Source organism: Elgaria multicarinata, chromosome 6 (assembly GCF_023053635.1).
Source record: "Elgaria multicarinata webbii isolate HBS135686 ecotype San Diego chromosome 6, rElgMul1.1.pri, whole genome shotgun sequence".
NCBI classification, from domain to species: Eukaryota; Metazoa; Chordata; class Lepidosauria; order Squamata; family Anguidae; genus Elgaria; species Elgaria multicarinata.
This window is the reverse complement of record NC_086176.1, coordinates 1,089,073-1,108,555: the sequence shown is the minus strand read 5'-3', so window position 1 is coordinate 1,108,555 and position 19,483 is coordinate 1,089,073. Positions and strand designations below refer to the sequence as shown.

At 48.4% G+C, this 19,483-nt stretch overlaps 1 protein-coding gene across 2 annotated transcripts in view; it reads left to right on the top strand.

Moving 5' to 3' along the window:
• The window catches only part of NDST2 (N-deacetylase and N-sulfotransferase 2), a 147,277-nt gene extending 129,452 nt beyond the window's left edge, over window positions 1-17,825 (top strand). For both annotated transcript variants that reach the window (XM_063128845.1, XM_063128846.1), the window contains exons 7-14: window positions 4,508-4,690; window positions 6,143-6,239; window positions 6,944-7,067; window positions 7,900-8,074; window positions 8,245-8,415; window positions 9,870-9,979; window positions 16,003-16,105; window positions 16,246-17,825. In XM_063128845.1, coding sequence (XP_062984915.1) covers window positions 4,508-4,690; window positions 6,143-6,239; window positions 6,944-7,067; window positions 7,900-8,074; window positions 8,245-8,415; window positions 9,870-9,979; window positions 16,003-16,105; window positions 16,246-16,371 — 1,089 coding nt within the window. In that variant the 3' untranslated portion in view covers window positions 16,372-17,825. The remainder of the gene's footprint in view (window positions 1-4,507; window positions 4,691-6,142; window positions 6,240-6,943; window positions 7,068-7,899; window positions 8,075-8,244; window positions 8,416-9,869; window positions 9,980-16,002; window positions 16,106-16,245) is intronic.
• Window positions 17,826-19,483: the final 1,658 nt, after the last annotated feature.

Genomic DNA, 19,483 nt, shown 5'->3' with positions numbered 1-19,483 from the left:
TTTTTTGTTTTGTTTATTAAATACTAGTCATATAAACATGCTAGATCGGATCTTGACCAGTTTAGAGCACTGGAAAACCTACCAGAACACGTTCAAGAAAACATCCTAGAAATTTTGCCAGATAATCCCCTTCACAGCTGAGCACACAATCGCTTGGCAGTTTACTCAGACCCACATGATGCACCATTGAAAAAGAGGACCTCTGAGCCTCCCAGCCAAGGGGGCACAGGGGGTGCGTAAGCGCCTCCAATATCTTTCTTAAGCCCAGTGTTTCTTCAGAGATAACTCACTGGGCATTTTACTGCGGCTTCACATCCTACATCAAAGAGGGGCCTGCCTGCTTGCCTGCCCTGGGTCCCCTCCAATGATTTTACTCTTAGTTTGTGAAATTCTCCTCCCTTCTCCCCTGCTCTCCCTTCCTGCAAGCAGATGGCTCTGTTGGCCCAGGCTCTCTTGCCTTCCCACGGATAAAGATGCCCCGTTGTTAGAGCACCAAGCAGCCACTAATCCATGGCAGATGCTTCAGTCCCTGTGAATATAGGCAGAAGTGCGAGAGTCGGAGCCTCTCTACTCAGCGTAACTCTGCAGTATAAACACAGAAAGTTTGATCTTCTGACTAACCAACAAATCCTGTTGTCAAGTTATTACGTTCCAAGAAACGGAAGCTACCCCACCCCACGCCTTTCCCTGTAGGTCCCCCCCCCAGTTGGCACCCCCCAGTTGGCACCCCCCAGTTGTGCCCTTCTGTACCGCTGGGCTTGCCATGGCTCCATTTACAGCTAGTAAATTTCTGTCCTGTTTCTGTATGCTGCCTTTTCACACCTTGACCAAGCTCTTGTTTCTCACATCTCGGCTGTGTTAAGTTTAGAAGTGGATAGTTGTGAGTTGCTTAGGTGAGGAGAGAGCAGGATCGGGTGTCATGAAATCAGCCCTGCCCACTGATAGCTAGTGGGAATGGCTTTCGGATTTCATTAGCCAGAGGCAAGGACAGTTCGTGCTAGGTCACCCCATGTGTGTCTCGCCGCTCTTTCTCATTTTTACTGTACAGTAGGGAGAGGGATCCTGATCTGGATCAGAACCCTGGTAGGGGGGCTTTTAAGATTGAGATTGAGCCCCCTTGCACCTACTCTAGAATAAAAATGAAAAGAGGACATAGCTGTTAGACACACATTTAGTGACTTTTGCACTTTAAGGACCAAAACAGAGAAGAGAAGAACCAGAGGAAGTTTTCCTTGGCCTAAAGTTATCCTGATCCTGAAGGAACGTGAGCTCAGGTTTGAAAAGGTACTTCTACTAGGGGTGTGCACGGACCCCCCGCTCCGCTTCACTTGCAGATCCGCCATTTTTCGGAGCGGGTCGCTCCGCCCCGCCCCCGCTCCGCCCACTTCCGCTCCGCTCCGCTCGGAGCTCCGGATCCGGATCCGGAGCTCCGTTTTTGCCCCCCCATAGGGTTGCATTGAAAGCTAAAAAAGTAAACAACTTTTTTTCCGTTGAAGTTAGAAACCTCACGTTTGGCACCATGACACCTCATGGGCGTATACACACACACGCCAAGTTTCAAGGCAATCCCATCATCCCCTGATTTTTGGCGAATTTTTGAAAATCGGGCACCCCACACACAACATCCCTGCGAGGTGGGCAGGGGAGGAGGGAGGGAAGGCAGGCAGGCATGCAGCTGGCATTTCTGGGGGCATAAGGAAGGGAGCCAAGGATAAGCCAGTAATGCATAGAAAATGGAATAAATCAATCAATAAACAAAGGAGGGGTGGAATTAAAAGCAGCAGTGTTGCTCAATAAACAGCAAGAAGAATTAAAAAAAAAAGGCTATATCTGTCTTTTACCAGCAATAGGGGGACGTGCCCGGGGGAGGGGGAAGTAGCTGCCAGTTCAAGACAGCCACCAACAGCTCTGAGAAGAAGTAAAACGCTCACTTCAACTCATAACAGGCATTGCTCCACCACTGAAAAGTGACCATTCACTTCAACTCATGATAGGCATTGCTCCACCGTTTTACTCTCTTTGGAAGGCTCTATGGCCTTCCAGTGCAGGAGAGAGTGGGGGCACGTCCACGATGAGATGCCCTAGGGGAGCTCATCCCCTTGCACCACATCGATTCAGTTGTTCACCAAGGTTAGGGTGGGGAGCAGTGCTGTGTTTTCTATCTCTTATTCTTGGCTTAGTATATGATTTCAGGTTGTGTTTGTGCATTTGGTGGGGCTACTGTGTTAAAAAACACGGGGAAAAGCCCGTTCAGATGAAGAAAGAGAAGTTTCCCAGAATCCCAAGTTACCTGTTTTGCCTATGCCCTCCTCCAACTTTGGGATCATCATGACCGGGAGCTGACTCTGCCCCTCAGCCCTTTGAAAAAGGTATTTTTCCCGCCGATTTTTAAAAAACTTCTAGCCCGCGACCCGTACGATGCAGAAAGTTGAGAGTGGTCTCAAAATGACCCCCATCCACGACTCTCTGTGCACAAGAATTTTCAGAACGATAGCTTAAACCCCCCCCCAGTTATCCCCGATTCTTTCCCTCAATGCAATCCTATGGGCGAAAAGCCGAAACGGAGCCCCGCGGTTGACCCTATTTTTAAAAAACTTCTAGCCCGCGACCCGTACGATGCAGAAAGTTGAGAGTGGTCTCAAAATGACCCCCATCCACGACTCTCTGTGCACAAGAATTTTCAGAACGATAGCTTAAACCCCCCCCCCAGTTATCCCCGATTCTTTCCCTCAATGCAATCCTATGGGCGAAAAGCCGAAACGCAGTTTGAGCCCCGCGGTTGCCCCGATTTTTAAAATAATATTGCACGTGAACCACAGCACGCAGAGAGGTGAGAGTGGTCTCAAAATGACCCCCATCCACGACTCTCTGTGCACAAGAATTTCCAGAACGATAGCTTCAAAAACAACGTAGTTATGCGCGATTATTTGCCGCAATGCAATCCTATGGCGAAATGTTTTCAAGATGGCGACCGGAGCGCTCCGACTGAACTCGGAGCTCCGAAAAATGGTCGCTTCTCTTCGCCTTGCTTCTAGGGGGTCCGCGGTCCGCTCCTACTCCGCCTCTGGGTAAGGCGGAGCAGGCCAATCCGCTACTGCTTCTACGCTCCTAATCGGAGCGGAGCACATCCCTAACTTCTACATCACAATCCTGAGAGGTCAAAGCTGGGAAGGGAGCCTCTTCCAACAGGAAGTAACTGGCAGTAGACAGTGCAGCACATTCTTGCTGGTGTCTTCCAACTGCTGCTGCTGCTCGTTCCCAAAGCTCTGTATTAAAAGTGTCACACCTGTCAGAGACCAGGAAAAGTGCTCATTCCGATGGATATGAGCTTGAGCTGACGAATGCCATTTTTAAAATGATCACCCATTTAGGAGTAGAGAGGGGCCCTGTCAGCCAACACATGTGGCTCTGGAATCAATCGGAACACAACAACCGATTGCTTTCCACCCTTTTTTCTATGTAGTTTCCTCACTTGTCAAATGTTACTTTGGGTGGGGTAACGTGGGACGTTGTTTTTCGTTTCTCCCTCTGATGGATTGCCCACCACCTGAGCCCACTGACATTATAGACGTATCAATTGACATAGATAGGTGTGGAGGCACGCTCTCTTTTTTGCTAGGCGGGTGGCTCCGCTTAGGGGCCACAGAAGCAGTGCCTGACCATGGGCACCTTACGAAATGCATAGTTGAAGCCATCTTGGGGCCTAAGAGGGAGTGCTGGTAGCCCATAAGTGCTAACTAACTGCATCTTAGGAACACAAGCCTTACATTTAATTAAGCCAAGCACAAAGGCTGATGCAGCCAGGGGTTTTCCCTCAGCATGGGCTTCTTTTGGGGTACCCACCCAAGGACTTCTTGGCAACCAGCATCCACCACAGCTGAGTCCGTATCTTTATGGCAAAACAGGATCAAAGCCATGTCCTCTTGACAGGCTTCTTTGAATTTAGCAGCCAACTGATTTCCCCTTTGTGGGAGTTCACTGAACCATCCATTGTCCCTGTAAAATTATCTTGCGTTGCATATGGAAGACCTATGCAGGATTCCAGAGGAAAGCAAGAGCCCATGTCAATGTGCTGCCATTTGATGTTCCTGCCCAGCTGGCTGGAGCTTCTCTTTCACGTTAGTAACTTCTTTGAAATGCTTTAATCCACATAGATAGAATGCAGTATTATTTTATTGTAGATTTTACTGTGTTTGGATATTTTTTTGTGGAAATGCAGGATATAAATGTAACAAATAATAAACTAGAGAACTGAAATGACAGATGAGTATTCAGGGAATCTATCCAAAGATCCTGGTCAGTGTTGGCTTTGATTGCTGTGGATTGGAGTAATGGACGCTTCTCATTTTTCACCCGAGACAGAGTGCTGTGATAGCGTGCGAGAGGCAGGTTGGCCAGTGCAGCATAAACAACCTCTGCTGAACTGAGTGGAAAGCAGAGAGAAACCCCCGCGTGGCATTAGTCTGCTGGTACTAACAACTGCCCCCCCCTTTCCTTCCTTGTTTAGATCAGTATCTTCATGACCCACTTGTCTAATTATGGGAATGACCGGCTGGGGCTCTACACTTTTGAAAGCCTCGTCAAATTTGTGCAGTGCTGGACCAACCTCCACCTTCAGACGCTGCCTCCCATCCAGTTGGCCAAAAAGTATTTTGAAATATTTCCACAGGAGAAGAACCCTCTGTGGCAGGTGAGAAGGCAAGGTCTGGGTTCTCCCCCATGACATCTAAGGCATTTCCCATTGGCCAGCCTCCAGCTGAAGACCTTCCTCTAGGCGTCATGTAAGAAACAGAGTGAACAAAGCAGAGTGAACCTTAATGAGCTGGTACAGAAGACAGGAATCTGCTTTCCTCCTGCTGAGTCCCATGGCATTGGTGGAGGGTACACAAAGCCATGAACTGATGGTTGTTCAAGGATCTAGAAATCTGCCGGCTGGAAGAAGCTGGGCTTTCTTGCACAGGATCTGATTCGTCACACTGGATGTAAGGTGATGCTGTGCTAAAAACAACCCAGCTGGAGCAAGCATGAGGGGAAAATTCACCTGCCTCATCCAGCCAGGACTCTCTAACCCAAGTCAGGCTGGGCTCTAGAAGGTAGCAGTCTCCTTATCTGCATCATTACAAAGCAGCTTTAGCAAGCTCGGAGGACACCCTGGAGCCACATGACTAGGAGGACTGGAAACGGGGCGGTTTCCGCGTTCTGACCTGACCAGTCCTTGTTCCAGCTCTGTATCGTTCCCCTCCCCCTTATGCATGTATACTGGGACAACCAGTCAGCCAGACACATAGTAAAAAAAGGTAGACAAATAGAACAAGCCTCCTTCTCCCACCCCCACCCCGGGCACTCACACACAGCCGAACAAAAACAAGTAGCATTTGATGGGGTGTTTAAGCAGAGGCTGGGCTGCCAGCTGTTCAGGGATGCTGCAGTTGTAAGCCCTGAGCAAGGGGTTGGACTAGGTGACCCCTAAAATTATAAGATTTCTGATAGCGGGGGTGGAGGGGAAGGATGAACGGGAAAATAAGCAACAAAAGCTTGATGGAAGTTCCGGTCACCCTCCTACGTTCCCAGGGATGCCAATAAATAGCAATGCATGTTGGCTGGTGGCTCAAGGGGCGTTGCTTCCACGCCTGGCACCAAGCACAAGTTCCCTGAATGCGGGTCATCTGAGGCTGTCCGTGGAGGCCTTCACCCTCTGCCGTTGTGACACCCTGTGGCAGCTTGGCTGCTCCTGCTCTGAGCTTCTGGAACAATAGTCTCAGAGAACACGGCCACCCTCCAAATATGGGTCCAGTTGTTTGATAAACCTGATGAGTTTATATGCATTGTGAGTTTTTAATTGTATAAAAAATGTAAAAAATAATAATCTGGTTTTGATACATTTACCATTCTTACTGATAAAAATCAGCGTTTGTTTTTGTGGTTTTTTTTTAAAAAAGGAAGAGGCTGTAGTTAAGTAGCTTTGGGCTCCAAGATGCTCCAGAACAAATGCCAGCACTGGTGCACTGAAAAAGAGTGTTTTTTCATGTGCTGCAGACTCAGAGAGGGTCGGGGAACTTCTGCAACCCCATCTGATGCCTATGAGATGCAATGTATTCCCCCACCCCACATAATCTGATGCTTGATTTATTATTTGATATAGAACCCTTGTGATGACAAGCGGCATAAGGACATCTGGTCCAAAGAGAAGACATGTGACCGGCTTCCCAAGTTTCTCATCGTTGGTCCTCAAAAAACAGGTAACATTGTCCATTAACCACCAATGATATTTATCACACATTTGTTTATATAGTGAAATGTGGATCTCCATTTAGGGCTTTTGTTCTCGGTTTGTTAGCATAGCGTCCCATTAACCTTGGAGGGACCTTAACATAATCCTTGTGGGAAGGGGCAGTTGGTGATGGGAGGCAATTCCTAGTTGTGAATTACCAAAATCAGATGTATGTTACTTTGGATTTCCCCAGGAGGTCCATTCCATGTAATTAATAATCGTTTCTAGACCTGCCAAACTGAGATAAAATGTGTAACAGAAATTAGTATGCTTGCAAATTAATATGTGTAGGAAAGGTATAGTAGTGCCCCCCTAAAGGCTTGATTATGTTCCGATTTTAACCGATCTCACTGACCTATGTATCTGAGTGGCAGCTGTGTTTCAAATCTTTTCACCTTTATCATTTGCATTGTGATTTGATTCTGCAAGACGCCTTTTCCTAGCAAAGCATATATCATCCTAACTACTCCAGTGAGAATTGTCAGAGTGGCTGATGTAATAGTATTCTTTGGTCCCCAGCCCATAATGGAAAGGAGAGGACTTTGGCCCAGACCCAGGGCGAACAGTTCTGTGTGTCAAGGAATGTTGCTGAGAGCATCCTGGCCATATTTGCTCAGAGCAACCCCGGTGTCCGCCTTGATGGACTCTTTTGATCTCACTTCTCGATTGCAGGCACCACAGCTGTGCATTTCTTCCTGTCCCTGCACCCGGCTGTTACCAGTAACTTCCCAAGCCCATCCACCTATGAAGAGATCCAGTTCTTCAATGGACCCAACTATCACAAAGGAATTGACTGGTAAGCACAGGGGATCCCTCTGCTCCCTGACGGACGGTCTGTTCCGCCCAGCCCCATGGGCAGCTTTAATCAGGCTACCGATTCTATCTGGTTAGGCATTCTGAACTTCACCATAAAGTTTTCAGTGGCCTGCAAAACCCTGCTCCTTTGGTGGAAAGATCCAGTCGACCTGGCTGCCATTAGCCTGATTCTGCTTCGTGTCAGATTCTGCCTAGTGTCATCTATGCCAGCCTGCACTAGCGTTACAGTTCAGTCTGCTGTGCAGTTAGTCTTTTTAAGAAATTGAAAGGAAGAGCTTTTTACTTAAAATGGTTCATTCACATTGGTAAACAGCAGCTTTTGTATGGCAGCATAATTAAATTGATCTATAATATTATTTCATCTTGAAAGCTACCTCGGGAAGACTGTAGTCTTGGAAAGTGGCTAAGAAATGCATTAGACTAAAATAAATAAATAATAGCCATGCGTTTCAGCTTCCTATGTGCAGCGAAGGAAGCCATGCCTCCCCATGAATCAAACCCAGTTGAGTCTGCATGAAGGAGACCAAAGGGGATCATCCTCCCATTTGGCTGTGTCATAATAGAGCCAGATGCCTGTGCAGCCAGGCCAGGCCCTGCTGCTGCACTGAGACTGGAGTTGAGGGTATGAGTGGTGTCAGCCAGAATCTCTGTTGGCCTTTGGCATCTCCCAATCGTCCTTGAATCTATCACCGCAGTTAAGTTCCCTGGGGCAGAGCAGAATACCAGGAGCTACTAGCCTCTGCTAGATTGCAGCTGAAGCATCATTATTACACCTGCTTTCTCATGCTCCATGGATTTTCTTTCCTTGACAGGTACATGGAATTTTTCCCCATCCCCTCTAATGCCAGCACAGACTTTATGTTTGAGAAAAGTGCCAATTATTTTGACACTGAAGTGGTACCGAAGCGAACCGCAGCTCTTCTTCCACGGGCCAAAATCATTGCCATCCTGATCAACCCAGCTGACCGAGCGTACTCCTGGTATCAGGTAACTCTTTTTACAATGGCTGGCACCATGACCAGTGTAAACGGGCGGAATGGAGGGCATATAGTCATGCCTGTGCTATCATTTTGCTGCCTTGTGAGTTGGGAAGAGTCATGTGCTCCTAATACACTATTCTCCCTCTATCCCCCCCCCCCCTTGGGATGCACTTGCAGCACCAGCGTGCTCACAATGACCCTGTGGCGCTCAACTATACCTTCTACCAGATCATTTCTGCTGGGCCCCAAGCCCCTCAGGAACTGCACAACCTGCAGAGCCGCTGCCTGAACCCTGGATTGTATTCTACACATCTGGAGAGATGGTTGATGTATTTCCCCGCTGGGCAGGTACAGCAGCCTTGTTTGCAATTGAAGGGGAAGCAGGGGGTGGAGGTGCAATTGTTATCTTCTGCAAGTGGTCAAGGGGTGCCTTGAATTGAGTTTACTGTTGTTTATGTGGGTGAGTGAGATGTGTGTGTGTGTGTGTGTGTGTGTGTGTGTGTGTATTCATACCTCATGTGTACGTTATTAACTGTCACCTGCAGAGCAAGTAAACCAGGCGGTTGCAGTTGAGTTGGTCTCACAAATGGAGATTACACGATAATAATGATTAAGCTAATCCAGTTATTAAAAACTTGTAGACTTTCCAACCTTACTTGATGGTTCTTTGGGCATTTGAATTCAGTGGAAGGAAACTAGAATAACTCCTTGAGTCTTTGGCTTTTCTTTATTTATCACTTGGTGACCGGGAAAACTGTGAATTAATTATCATGGTCGCAGGAAATCTGTGATAAAGACATTCAAGTCAGTTCTACCACTCCCACCAGGAGGAGAAAATGTCATTGTGGACATTTGCAAAACAAAGAATTTGTTGTGTGTCCGTCTTTGATTTATATCAGGGTATATAACTCATGGGGACAATTGACTTTTTGAGAAAGTGTCTTGGACACGCCCACAGATTGCTCTGAGGGTGCTTGTATGTAGATGTGCGTCTGCGAGAGCTTTGTGTGGGCGGCATCCCTCACTCTCTGGCTGCTTTTTTCTTTCTCACTGCTTTTCTATTTATTTATTTATTTATTACATTTTACATTTTCTGTCCTCTTTCTCTTTGGATTGTCATGTCTCCCCCCCAGATGCAAGCTTCTCTCTCTCTCTCTCCCCCCCACCCCCGGTCCTGGATGTTGTTTGGCTCCCCCCTCACACGTCCCCCTGGCTTCCAGCCTTTCTTCCCTTTTGTCTCTGTTCCACAGCCTTCCCAGCCTTTTCTCCCTCCTGGCTTCTAAATTGGCTTTTTTCTCTCCCCACCTGACTTCTTTCCACTCCTTCCTCCGCCCCGCCCCCCAAGGCCTCCCCTATCACTCCATACAGTTCGCAGGTCGCCACACCTCACCAGCAGCTGCTTTCCCACTGCCACATCCCCTCTGTGAGCTGGGGTGGGCCGGGGTGGGGGCCTGCTGCTTCTCTGCTGAGTCAAAAGCTTCCCTCAGAGGAAGGGAGGCAGCGGCCACCGCATGATTGATGCCATGGAAAGGAGCAGCAGCAATAGTGAGCGGAGGGTATGTGTGCAAAGGGGTCTTGGCAGGGATGTTAGGGGGTCTCAGCCGGTGCAGGTGTCCCTGTGGGTAGCTACGCTGCCAACCCCTGATCTATATCATGTTGTTTTCCCATTCAACAAGTGATCCGTGTGATGTACAACATTCGAAAATACAGCACTGAATCTCAGTCGCCTTCCATCTGAGGAGGTGTAGCACAGCTCACTCCAACAATTTCCTCTGAAAGCGTCCCTTTTCCTTTCCTTTCAGTTTTTGATTGTGGACGGACAGGAACTCCGACACAGTCCCACCTCCATCATGGAGAACATCCAGAGGTTCCTGGGGGTTACACCACTATTCAACTACACCCAAGCGCTCAAGTAAGGGTTGTCTGCATGCCTGCATTTGTTTGAACAAGCGTGAAGCTGCTTTCCCTCTTTGCAGCACAGCCTTGATTTATGTCCTGGTCCAGACATAATGTTCCTGGTCCAAGAAATCATAGTTTGTTGGAATGGGAACAAGCGCAGCCGCTCCCACCTCCCCTCTTTGACCGGCTTCAGAGAACTTCCAGTTGGCGAAACAGCCATTGACTGTTTCAGATATCATGGGAAAAGGTTGACCAAACCATGACGTCTCCACCAAAGCCAGGTACACGAAGGGAAGAGGGAATGGCGGGCAGCAGTGTGTCACGCGTTCTCACTCTAACAAACCATGGTTTGTTGGAGTTGCATTGTTGGTTGCTTCCGAGAGGCCACGCATTGAATGGCCATATTCTTACTCAGAAAATTTTAAATAAATACCTACTAGTGGTTTACACAGTATTAATTATTAGATATACTTACTGGTGTAGTGCGTTATGATCCAGACTGCTAGTACTGCTTTCATTTGCTTTTACTGTAAATAGGATACTGGGATGTAGATTTATTTTATCCATTGTTGACGTTGTGTGTTTGTGTTGTGGTATTTTGTTTTCAGGGTTTTACATTATTTGTGCCAGTGTGTGGCACAAAATATTTTAACCAATGAACTTCAGTTCTCTCATCAAATGCCTGCCCCTAGACCCTAGAGCTTGAAACACAGAGGTCTGTGGGCCGGGTGGCGCCCCTGGCAACCCTCGTGCTCTGGCGCACAGCCCGTCTTGTCCAAGCAGCTCAGGTGGACTGGAGATCTGTTACATACCAGAACTTCTCTAAAGGGGCGAAACTCAAAACGACAGTTTGACCTAGATGCTCATGCCAGTTCAAAGATCAATATTATTGGGGATTTTCATAGACAGTATAAATCTGAATCATATGCAATACTTGACTCATTCAGTCTTCTTGCTAGCCAGGTGAAGTAGGCCACAATTGTTCCCATTTCACAGATGAGGAACTGGGGCTGCAAGGCAGTAACTTTGTGCTGAAGGTGACACATGGCCTCTATGGCTAAGGTGAGATGTATAGTCCCGACAGCCCCCCTGCTGGCCCAGCCACTTCGTATCTTCTCTGGGTTGCCTTCCAGACAGGCAAGTGATGCCATTGCATTACAGTTGTGTTTGCTGATGCACTACCCATAAGCAAGTGTATTGTTCCATGTCAGTGGTTCTGGCTGCTCAGTCCTCCTCTTTTCATTCTTGAGTACTGTGGATTCTCCACAATTGAAGGTGGGAGAGGAGGAAGTGGGACTACCTAGTTATCTTGCACCCCTGTGTGTTCATTTCAAGCTTGCATTGGTGCCCAGTAACCCAGTAATGGTGAGATCGGAACCGCTCTTTAAAACAGAATTGCCTGGTGTAGATGTGACACGAGCTCCCAACAAGTCATGGTTTTCCTAAGGAGAGCCAGCTGTTTCTTCCTTTCCTGCCCCTGGAGTGACATTATTTATTTATTTAGAATATTTATATACCGCTCCCCATTGAAAAATTTTGGAGCAGTGTACAAGATAAAATGAAAAAAAAGAAGAATAAAACACTTAAAACAAATTTTAAAAGAAGTAAACGCAGAGACTCAAAGCTACATATTAAGGAAAGGCTTCCTGGAATAAAGATGTTTTCAGGAGGTGCCAAAAGGAGTACAATATTGGAGCCTGCCTGACCTCCAGAGGCAGGGGATTCCACAGGAGGGGAGCCACCACGCTGAAGGCTCTTCCCCTGGTGGACTCCAATCGGAGGATGGATCTATGTGGAACCACTAGGAGCATGCCCTTGGATGACCTCAGTGACCAGGCAGGTTGGTAGTGGAGAAGGCACTCTCTCTGGTATCCTGGTCCCAAGTTGTTTAGGGCTTTGTACACAAGTACAAGAACCTTAAACCTGCAGAGGCCACCAGTGAGGGAGGAAGCAGCAGCCAGGCATTTCTCCACCGTGCCTGGGTCCAGCTCCAGCTGAGAGCCCCCTCCCTCCTGCTACCAACTGTCACTGCAGAGGCCACCAGTGAGGGAGGAAGCAGCAGCCAGGCACCTCTCCACCGTGCCTGGGTCCAGCTCCAGCTGAGAGCCCCCTCCCTCCTGCTACCAACTGTCTCTGCAGAGGCCACCAGTGAGGGAGGAAGCAGCAGCCAGGCACCTCTCCACCGTGCCTGGGTCCAGCTCCAGCTGAGAGCCCCCTTCCTCCTGCTACCAACTGTCTCTGGAGAGGCCACCAGTGAGGGAGGAAGCAGCAGCCAGGCACCTCTCCACCGTGCCTGGGTCCAGCTCCAGCTGAGAGCCCCCTCCCTCCTGCTACCAACTGTCACTGCAGAGGCCACCAGTGAGGGAGGAAGCAGCAGCCAGGCACTTCTCCACCGTGCCTGGGTCCAGCTCCAGCTGAGAGCCCCCTCCCTCCTGCTACCAACTGTCACTGCAGAGGCCACCAGTGAGGGAGGAAGCAGCAGCCAGGCATTTCTCCACCGTGCCTGGGTCCAGCTCCAGCTGAGAGCCCCCTCCCTCCTGCTACCAACTGTCTCTGCAGAGGCCACCAGTGAGGGAGGAAGCAGCAGCCAGGCACCTCTCCACCGTGCCTGGGTCCAGCTCCAGCTGAGAGCCCCCTCCCTCCTGCTACCAACTGTCACTGCAGAGGCCACCAGTGAGGGAGGAAGCAGCAGCCAGGCACTTCTCCACCGTGCCTGGGTCCAGCTCCAGCTGAGAGCCCCCTCCCTCCTGCTACCAACTGTCACTGCAGAGGCCACCAGTGAGGGAGGAAGCAGCAGCCAGGCACTTCTCCACCGTGCCTGGGTCCAGCTCCAGCTGAGAGCCCCCTCCCTCCTGCTACCTGTCACTGCAGAGGCCACCAGTGAGGGAGGAAGCAGCAGCCAGGCACCTCTCCACCGTGCCTGGGTCCAGCTCCAGCTGGGAGCCCCCTCCCTCCTGCTGTCCCCTGTAACTGCTGAACTTTCCAACTAAGATTGTAGTGCCTGAATTTGCTTTCCTTTTCCCCCTCCTCCTCCTCCCTCCCAATCCCCTTTCCTTTTGTGTCATGTGTTTTAGATTGTAAGCCTGTGGGCAGGGACTGTCAAGAAATACTTTTGTAAGCCGCCATGAGAGCCTTTTTTGGCTGAATGGTGGCATAAAAATACTTAAATAAATAAATAAATAAATAAATAAACCTGGCCCGGTAGCGAACAGGCAGCCAGTGCAGTTCCCTCAGCAGAGGAGTTACATGCTGGAAAGGGGCAGCTCCAGACAACAGCCGAGCTGCTGCACTCTGCACTAGCTCCAGCTTCTGGAGCAGCCCCACATAGAGCGCGTTGCAGTAATCTAATCTTGAGGTTACCAATGCCTGTACCACCGTGGCCAAGCTATCCCTGTCCAGGAGAGGCCGTAGTTGGCGAACCAACTGAAGATAGTAAAAGGCACTCCAAGCTGTGGCAGCTACTTGAGCCTCCAGCAACAGAAATGGGTCTAAGAGTACCCCTCTTAGGGGTACTCTTAGACAGGCAATGAGCCTGTCTCCCGGACTCGGGAACCACTCCCCCACAGGGCTTCCGTCTTGCCAGGATTCAGTCTCAGTTTATTGGCCCTCATCCAGCCCATTACTGAGTCTAGGCACTGGTCCAGGACTTGTACAGCCTCACCAGATTCAGTTTTCACAGGGAGATAGAGCTGCGTGTCATCAGCGTATTGATGGCATTTAGCTCCAAATCCCCTAATGACCGCTCCCAACGGCTTCATAGAGATGTTAAATAACATCGGGGACAAGATGGTGCCTTGAGGCACTCCATAGCTCAATTGCCAAGAGGCCGAGGACTGTCACCCAATGCTACTCTCTGAAAACGACCCTGTAGGTAGGACCAAAACCACTGTAACACAGTGCCTCCAATGCCCATCCCACGGAGTCAATCCAGGAGGATACCATGGTCAATGGTATCAAAAGCCAATGAGAGATTGAGCAGGATTAACAGGGTTGCATTCCCCCTGTCCCTCTCTCGATGAAGGTCATCCATCAGGGCGACCAAGGCTGATTCAATCCCATAACCAGATCGGACCCCAACTGGAATGGGTCTAGAGAATCAGTATCCTCCAAGAGTGCCTGCAGTTGCTCCGCCACAACCCTCTCAAGTACCTTCCCTAAAAAAGGGGTGTTTGCGACTGGGTGGTAGTTGTCTAATACCATCGGGTCCAGGGTGGGCTTCTTCAGGAGTGGTCACACCACTGCCTCCTTAAGGACAGCAGGGATCACCCCTTCCCAGAGGGAAGCATTTATCACTTCCTGGACCCACCCAATCAAACCCCCTCAGCTTGCTTTTCTAAGCCAGGAGGGACAGGGACCGAGAGGGCAAGTGGTTGGCTGCATTGCTGCAAGCAACTTGTCCACATCATCAGGCCGCAATAACTGGAACTGATCCTGATCCCACAAAATTGGGCAGATGGTGGCATCGGGCTCCTCAATTGGAGCTGCACTAACAACGTCAAGCTTGCTGTGGAGAGAAGTGATTTTGTCCTCAAAGTGCGATGCAAAAAGGTCACAGCGGGTCCTCAATGGGGCCAGGGCCCTATTTACTGAGGAGGATGTTAGCAGCCCCCGGACCACCCGGAAGAGCTCCACTGGACGGCTACTCGAGGACGCAATGTAGGCAGCAAAATAAGCCTTCTTTGCTGCCCGAACTGCCACGCAATAGGCATGATTATGCGCTCTACAGCGTGCTCGGCCATCTTCGCTTCAAGTCTTGCGCCAGTTGTGCTCTAGCCGACGTCCAGCCTGTTTCATTGACCGCAACTCCTTAGTATACCAAGGAGCAGAGCGGGCTCTACAGGACTGGAGAGGGCACTCAGGTGCGATCAAGTCGATGGCCCTCCACATCTTACTGTTCCACAGTGAAGCTAGGGCCTCGGCTGGATCACCAGCTCTCTCCGCTGGAAAATCACCAGGAGCATTCAGGAATCCATTGGATTCCATCAATCTCCTGGGGCTGCCTTTCCCACCATAACCATGCTTTACATATGCACCAATCAGCATTCCCTTGCAAATAAATTATGTTTCAGACATGGATTAAAGTGGGTTTACATTGGATTGGATTTAGGATCTGCCTTCCAGAAGGTGCTGCTGCCCAATTTTGGGTGATTTCCCCTCCCCATGCACTACAGAGCTCCCACCATTTAGCAAGATCCCCTGACCTTCAGAGGGCTGGAGAGGAAGGGGTGGAGAAGCTTGCTTACATGTGCCTAATCTGGATCCAATCTAGTTTCCAGGGAATTTGGGTCACGTTAATTTCTAGAGGGGTGGACATGTTAGTCTGTCGAAGTAAAAACAGCCAAGAGACTAGTGGCACCTTAAAGACTCACAGAAGCACAAGCTTTTGTGGACGAGAGCCTGCTTCATCAGATCCATGATGAACTATTTAAGATGCCACAACTCTGTGTTTGCATTAGTGCACATGTAATAAAATTAGGATTAATGAGAAGATGGAGAAGATGGAGAAGGGAAACATTGTTCCAATGGTGGGGGTGGGTGGGAGCACACATTCCCAACAGTAGCGCCAAAGTTGTTAACCATGATTTGAAGGGAGCCAGCATTAAGACGGCCCTAGACCGGTGAGATACTTTTGAGAACTTTATATGAATTTTGAAATAAAAGTGCCCATAAGGCATTGCTGCGACAAGATACAAAAATTCAAATGGCCGGACTGAACTGTAGGAAGTTAATAGTACTTTGTTGACCCAGCTTAAGGCATCTTTTCCAGGAATATATATATATTCCTGGAAAAGCGGCAACATCATTGCCCAAACTGATCACTTGTATGCACGGACAGAGTGACAGAATTGTTCTGGGAAGTTATTTGTTTATGTATTAGATTCTATACTGCCCAACAGCCAAAGCTTATTGGGCTAAGCCTCCAAATCATGCCCGGTCAAAGCCCACATGCTAGGAAAAGGCAGGGTCACTTGTCACTAAACACAGCAGTCTTAACAGTCCATAAAACAGGTCCATAAAACAGGCGCCTTTTTTCAGGTTTGATGAAGCAAAGGGATTTTGGTGCCATGTGCTGGAAGGAGGGAAGACCAAGTGCCTGGGGAAAAGTAAAGGAAGGAGATATGCAGACATGGATTCCTCAGTGAGTAGCCAAATGGGGGATTCCCTTTTCACAGAGCAGGTGATGAATCTCAGTATTGTAACTGGGAAAGGGTGGGGAGGGGGGGAAGAGATGGCAGCAGCCCTTCGTTCACATCCTCTCTCCTTTTGGAACGGTTGCAGTCCCGCATGTTCCTGGCAGACTTCTACCGTGAGCACAACATTGAACTGTCTAAGTTGCTGAACAAGGTTGGCCAGCCGCTTCCTACGTGGCTCCGAGAGGAACTGCAGAATTCAAGCTGGAGCTGAAGCTGAGGATGCTGCCAAACACATCCACGTGGGGACTATTGGGAAAAACACACGCCGCTGCCACCTCTTCTCAAAGCGGACCAGGAGGCAGCACAGGGAATGTGCTGGCCTGAGCGTGGACCATGCACCTTGGAGTATTAACCATTTGTTACATTTGAGAAATACCCAGAGAATAACGTTACACAAAGTATTGTGCAGTCATTGGCTTTCATCCCAAAATTCTAGGATCTGACATAGGAATGCTTGTGGGCTTTAATTTCCCATGCAAGAAAGCCCAGAGTAGACTCCCATCAAGAACAAAAGCATGCAAATGTATAGGCTACTAGGACATTCCCTATTAATGTCCAAAATGCTCAGGAAGCTCGGAAGTGAATGTCTTAATATTGTGACTGCTCCCTTATGTGGTTCTTAGGGTGAAGTCTCCAGAGTTGTTAGTAACTGATGGCAAATTGCATTTCCCTGATTGCAGCCTTAGTTGTTTCAGTAACTCCATAGCAGGGGGCATGGAAGGAGGGAGGGATCACAGGTGATGAGAGAGCTGGAAGTTGCAGACATTCTCATGTGAGAGGGAAAGCTAGGCATTCCCATTTGTAGCAGATAAAAGATGGTGAGGGAAGCCTGGTGCTATGAAGCCTGGTGCCTCACATGCTATGAAGAGGCAGGATCACTTGTCACTAATCACAGCGGTCTTAACGGTCAGTTGAGGTGACGGGGTTCCATAGTCTGTTGCATGGGCTATTCTTGTGTACTGGGACTTTTCATGGTGCCCTCTCATTCCTCATTTTTAGTAGGGCATGGAGATTATGGGTGAGATGGATACAGAGTATGTCAGTCTAATACCCATTTTGCCTCAAGTTCTGCCCTGGTGAGTCGCCAGCCTGCTTTTGGGATCTAACCCTACCCTTTCATCGTTACAACCACTATCTACTTGAGTGGAAGACAGCAGAAATCCTGCCCATCCCCTCCAAACATGCCTTATGTACAGTGGTCCAGCAATTGCTCAAGGCAACAAGTGCCAGGCTCAGGGGGGTGGGGGGAGAGGGAGCAGCCAACTTTGGCAGGGTGATTCCTTGGGGCAACTCCTGTAACTCAGTCTGTCCATTCGAACCGGGAGAAAAGTGAATTCAGCCAAGCGCATACATTGAGCCTTAGTTATTGTGCTTTTTAATGGTGAATGACCATCATTTGTAAATATATAGTATGGGCTATATAATATTTCATTCAATGTGTCCCCACGCAGAGGGAAATGTTGTATAACCAAAAATGGAACCAACAAACCTAAAACCCTGTGGCTGAAGAGAGAAGCAAGTGCTGTGCTTCCTGCACTGGACTCAACATTTAATGTCATTCACATTGAATGATAAGAATAAATTCTCAGCTCTTGCAGCTGAGCACACTGTCTAAATAAAGGTTAGACGTTGCATTTGGAGTCAATAAATGTGCTGCTTTATTTCTCTCTGGTCGTCCTTATTGGTTCAGCTGACCCCCAGTCCCTGCCCTAAGAGCAGCGTAGCGATGTGCAGCTATGCAACCAAAGCAGTCATCTGTACACGGGGCTGCAAATACTCAACCGAGAGCAACAGGCAATGACATCTCAAAAACGGTCAAATCACGCAGAAACAAGGCACTTTGCAGAGAGGCGGCGTGGGGCTGTGACTGGAGAGGAGGCAACTTAATCCTAACCAGTACCTGCCAGGAGATATATTAAGCTATTCACAGTGACCATAGTGTTAGAAGTGAGTAGCTACATAGAAAATCTGACATTTCCAACAGATGAAACTTTCAAAAAACAAGGATGAGTGAAACAAGTTGAAAGGTAGTCAGATGCATCAACATAAGATGAAAAGAAGAACTGTGCTGGATCAGACCAAAGGCCTGTCATCTGGTGCCTTCCAGACTTTTTGAGTCCATAAGCCCCAACCAGCGTGGCCCATAGTTAGGGATTATGGAAGTTGTTATCCAAAAATCTGGAGGCACCCAGGGTGCCCCTCTAATCCAGCATCCTGTTCCCACAGTGACCAACCACAAGCAGGCCAAGATGGCAACAACACTCTCCAACTGTTACCCAACCATCGCTAGGCAGAGGCATTCCTGCATCTGATCCTGGAGCTACATAGAGCCATCATGACTTGTAGCCTTTTCCTCCAATACATGGCTGAAGTCGGTTTATAACCACTGTAATAAACTCAAATACTGTAGATGAAGAAAGGTTCAACCCTGTTCAACAAAATGGTTAACAACTAAAGTCCAAGGAAGCTATAAAAAAAGCAAGCAGGTTTCTTTGAAAAAGTGGAAGTATTGCCTAATAGGAGCAACACCAACACTGGCAAAGCAAATATAAGGTAAGTGAAAAAAAGGATTTGAGGAACTGTCGCTAAAACCATTTCACAGACAATTCTTTACATTCCAAGCAGGACTCCAGAGAAGCACTTAAATACCACTTTGCAATACCAAGTTCTTTTCCAATGTTTTAGCTGTACAGAACATAAAAACATCATCATAGAATCATAGAATAGCAGAGTTGGAAGGGGCCTACAAGGCCATCGAGTCCAACCCCGTGCTCAATGCAGGAATCCACCCTAAAGCATCCCTGACAGATGGTTGTCCAGCTGCCTCTTGAAGGCCTCTAGTGTGACTGGGCTGGTTTCCTGTGACATAAACAAACCCAAACTGCAGGGGTGGGCAGAGTGTAGCCCACTGCCCCCAAAATGCTAAAGATGTTTTTATATGGTGGTTTATTTGGACCTGAGTGATTCATAGTTACTATGGACACACCGAAAGGCTTAAAAGTCCCTTGGAAACAAGCTTATTTTTGAAAAGTGGGCCCTGGGCCTTATGGAATAGCTCACCGTTCTAATACTCGTCTAGTGGTTCACAGTATAAATAAAATGACAGAACACTCACTGGAGGGTTCTTAGTATTTTCTGGATGGCTGGTCACCCTTTTAAAAATTACCTTGGCATAGATGGGCTATATTTAATTCCACATGTGACTTACATGTTAATTATGTATGCAAAGGAGGATATAAACCTAATTGTCACAGCAGCAGTAATTTACTAAATTATGAGTAATTGCTAAAACATGCAAGTACTGTTATTGGACACTTTACCTC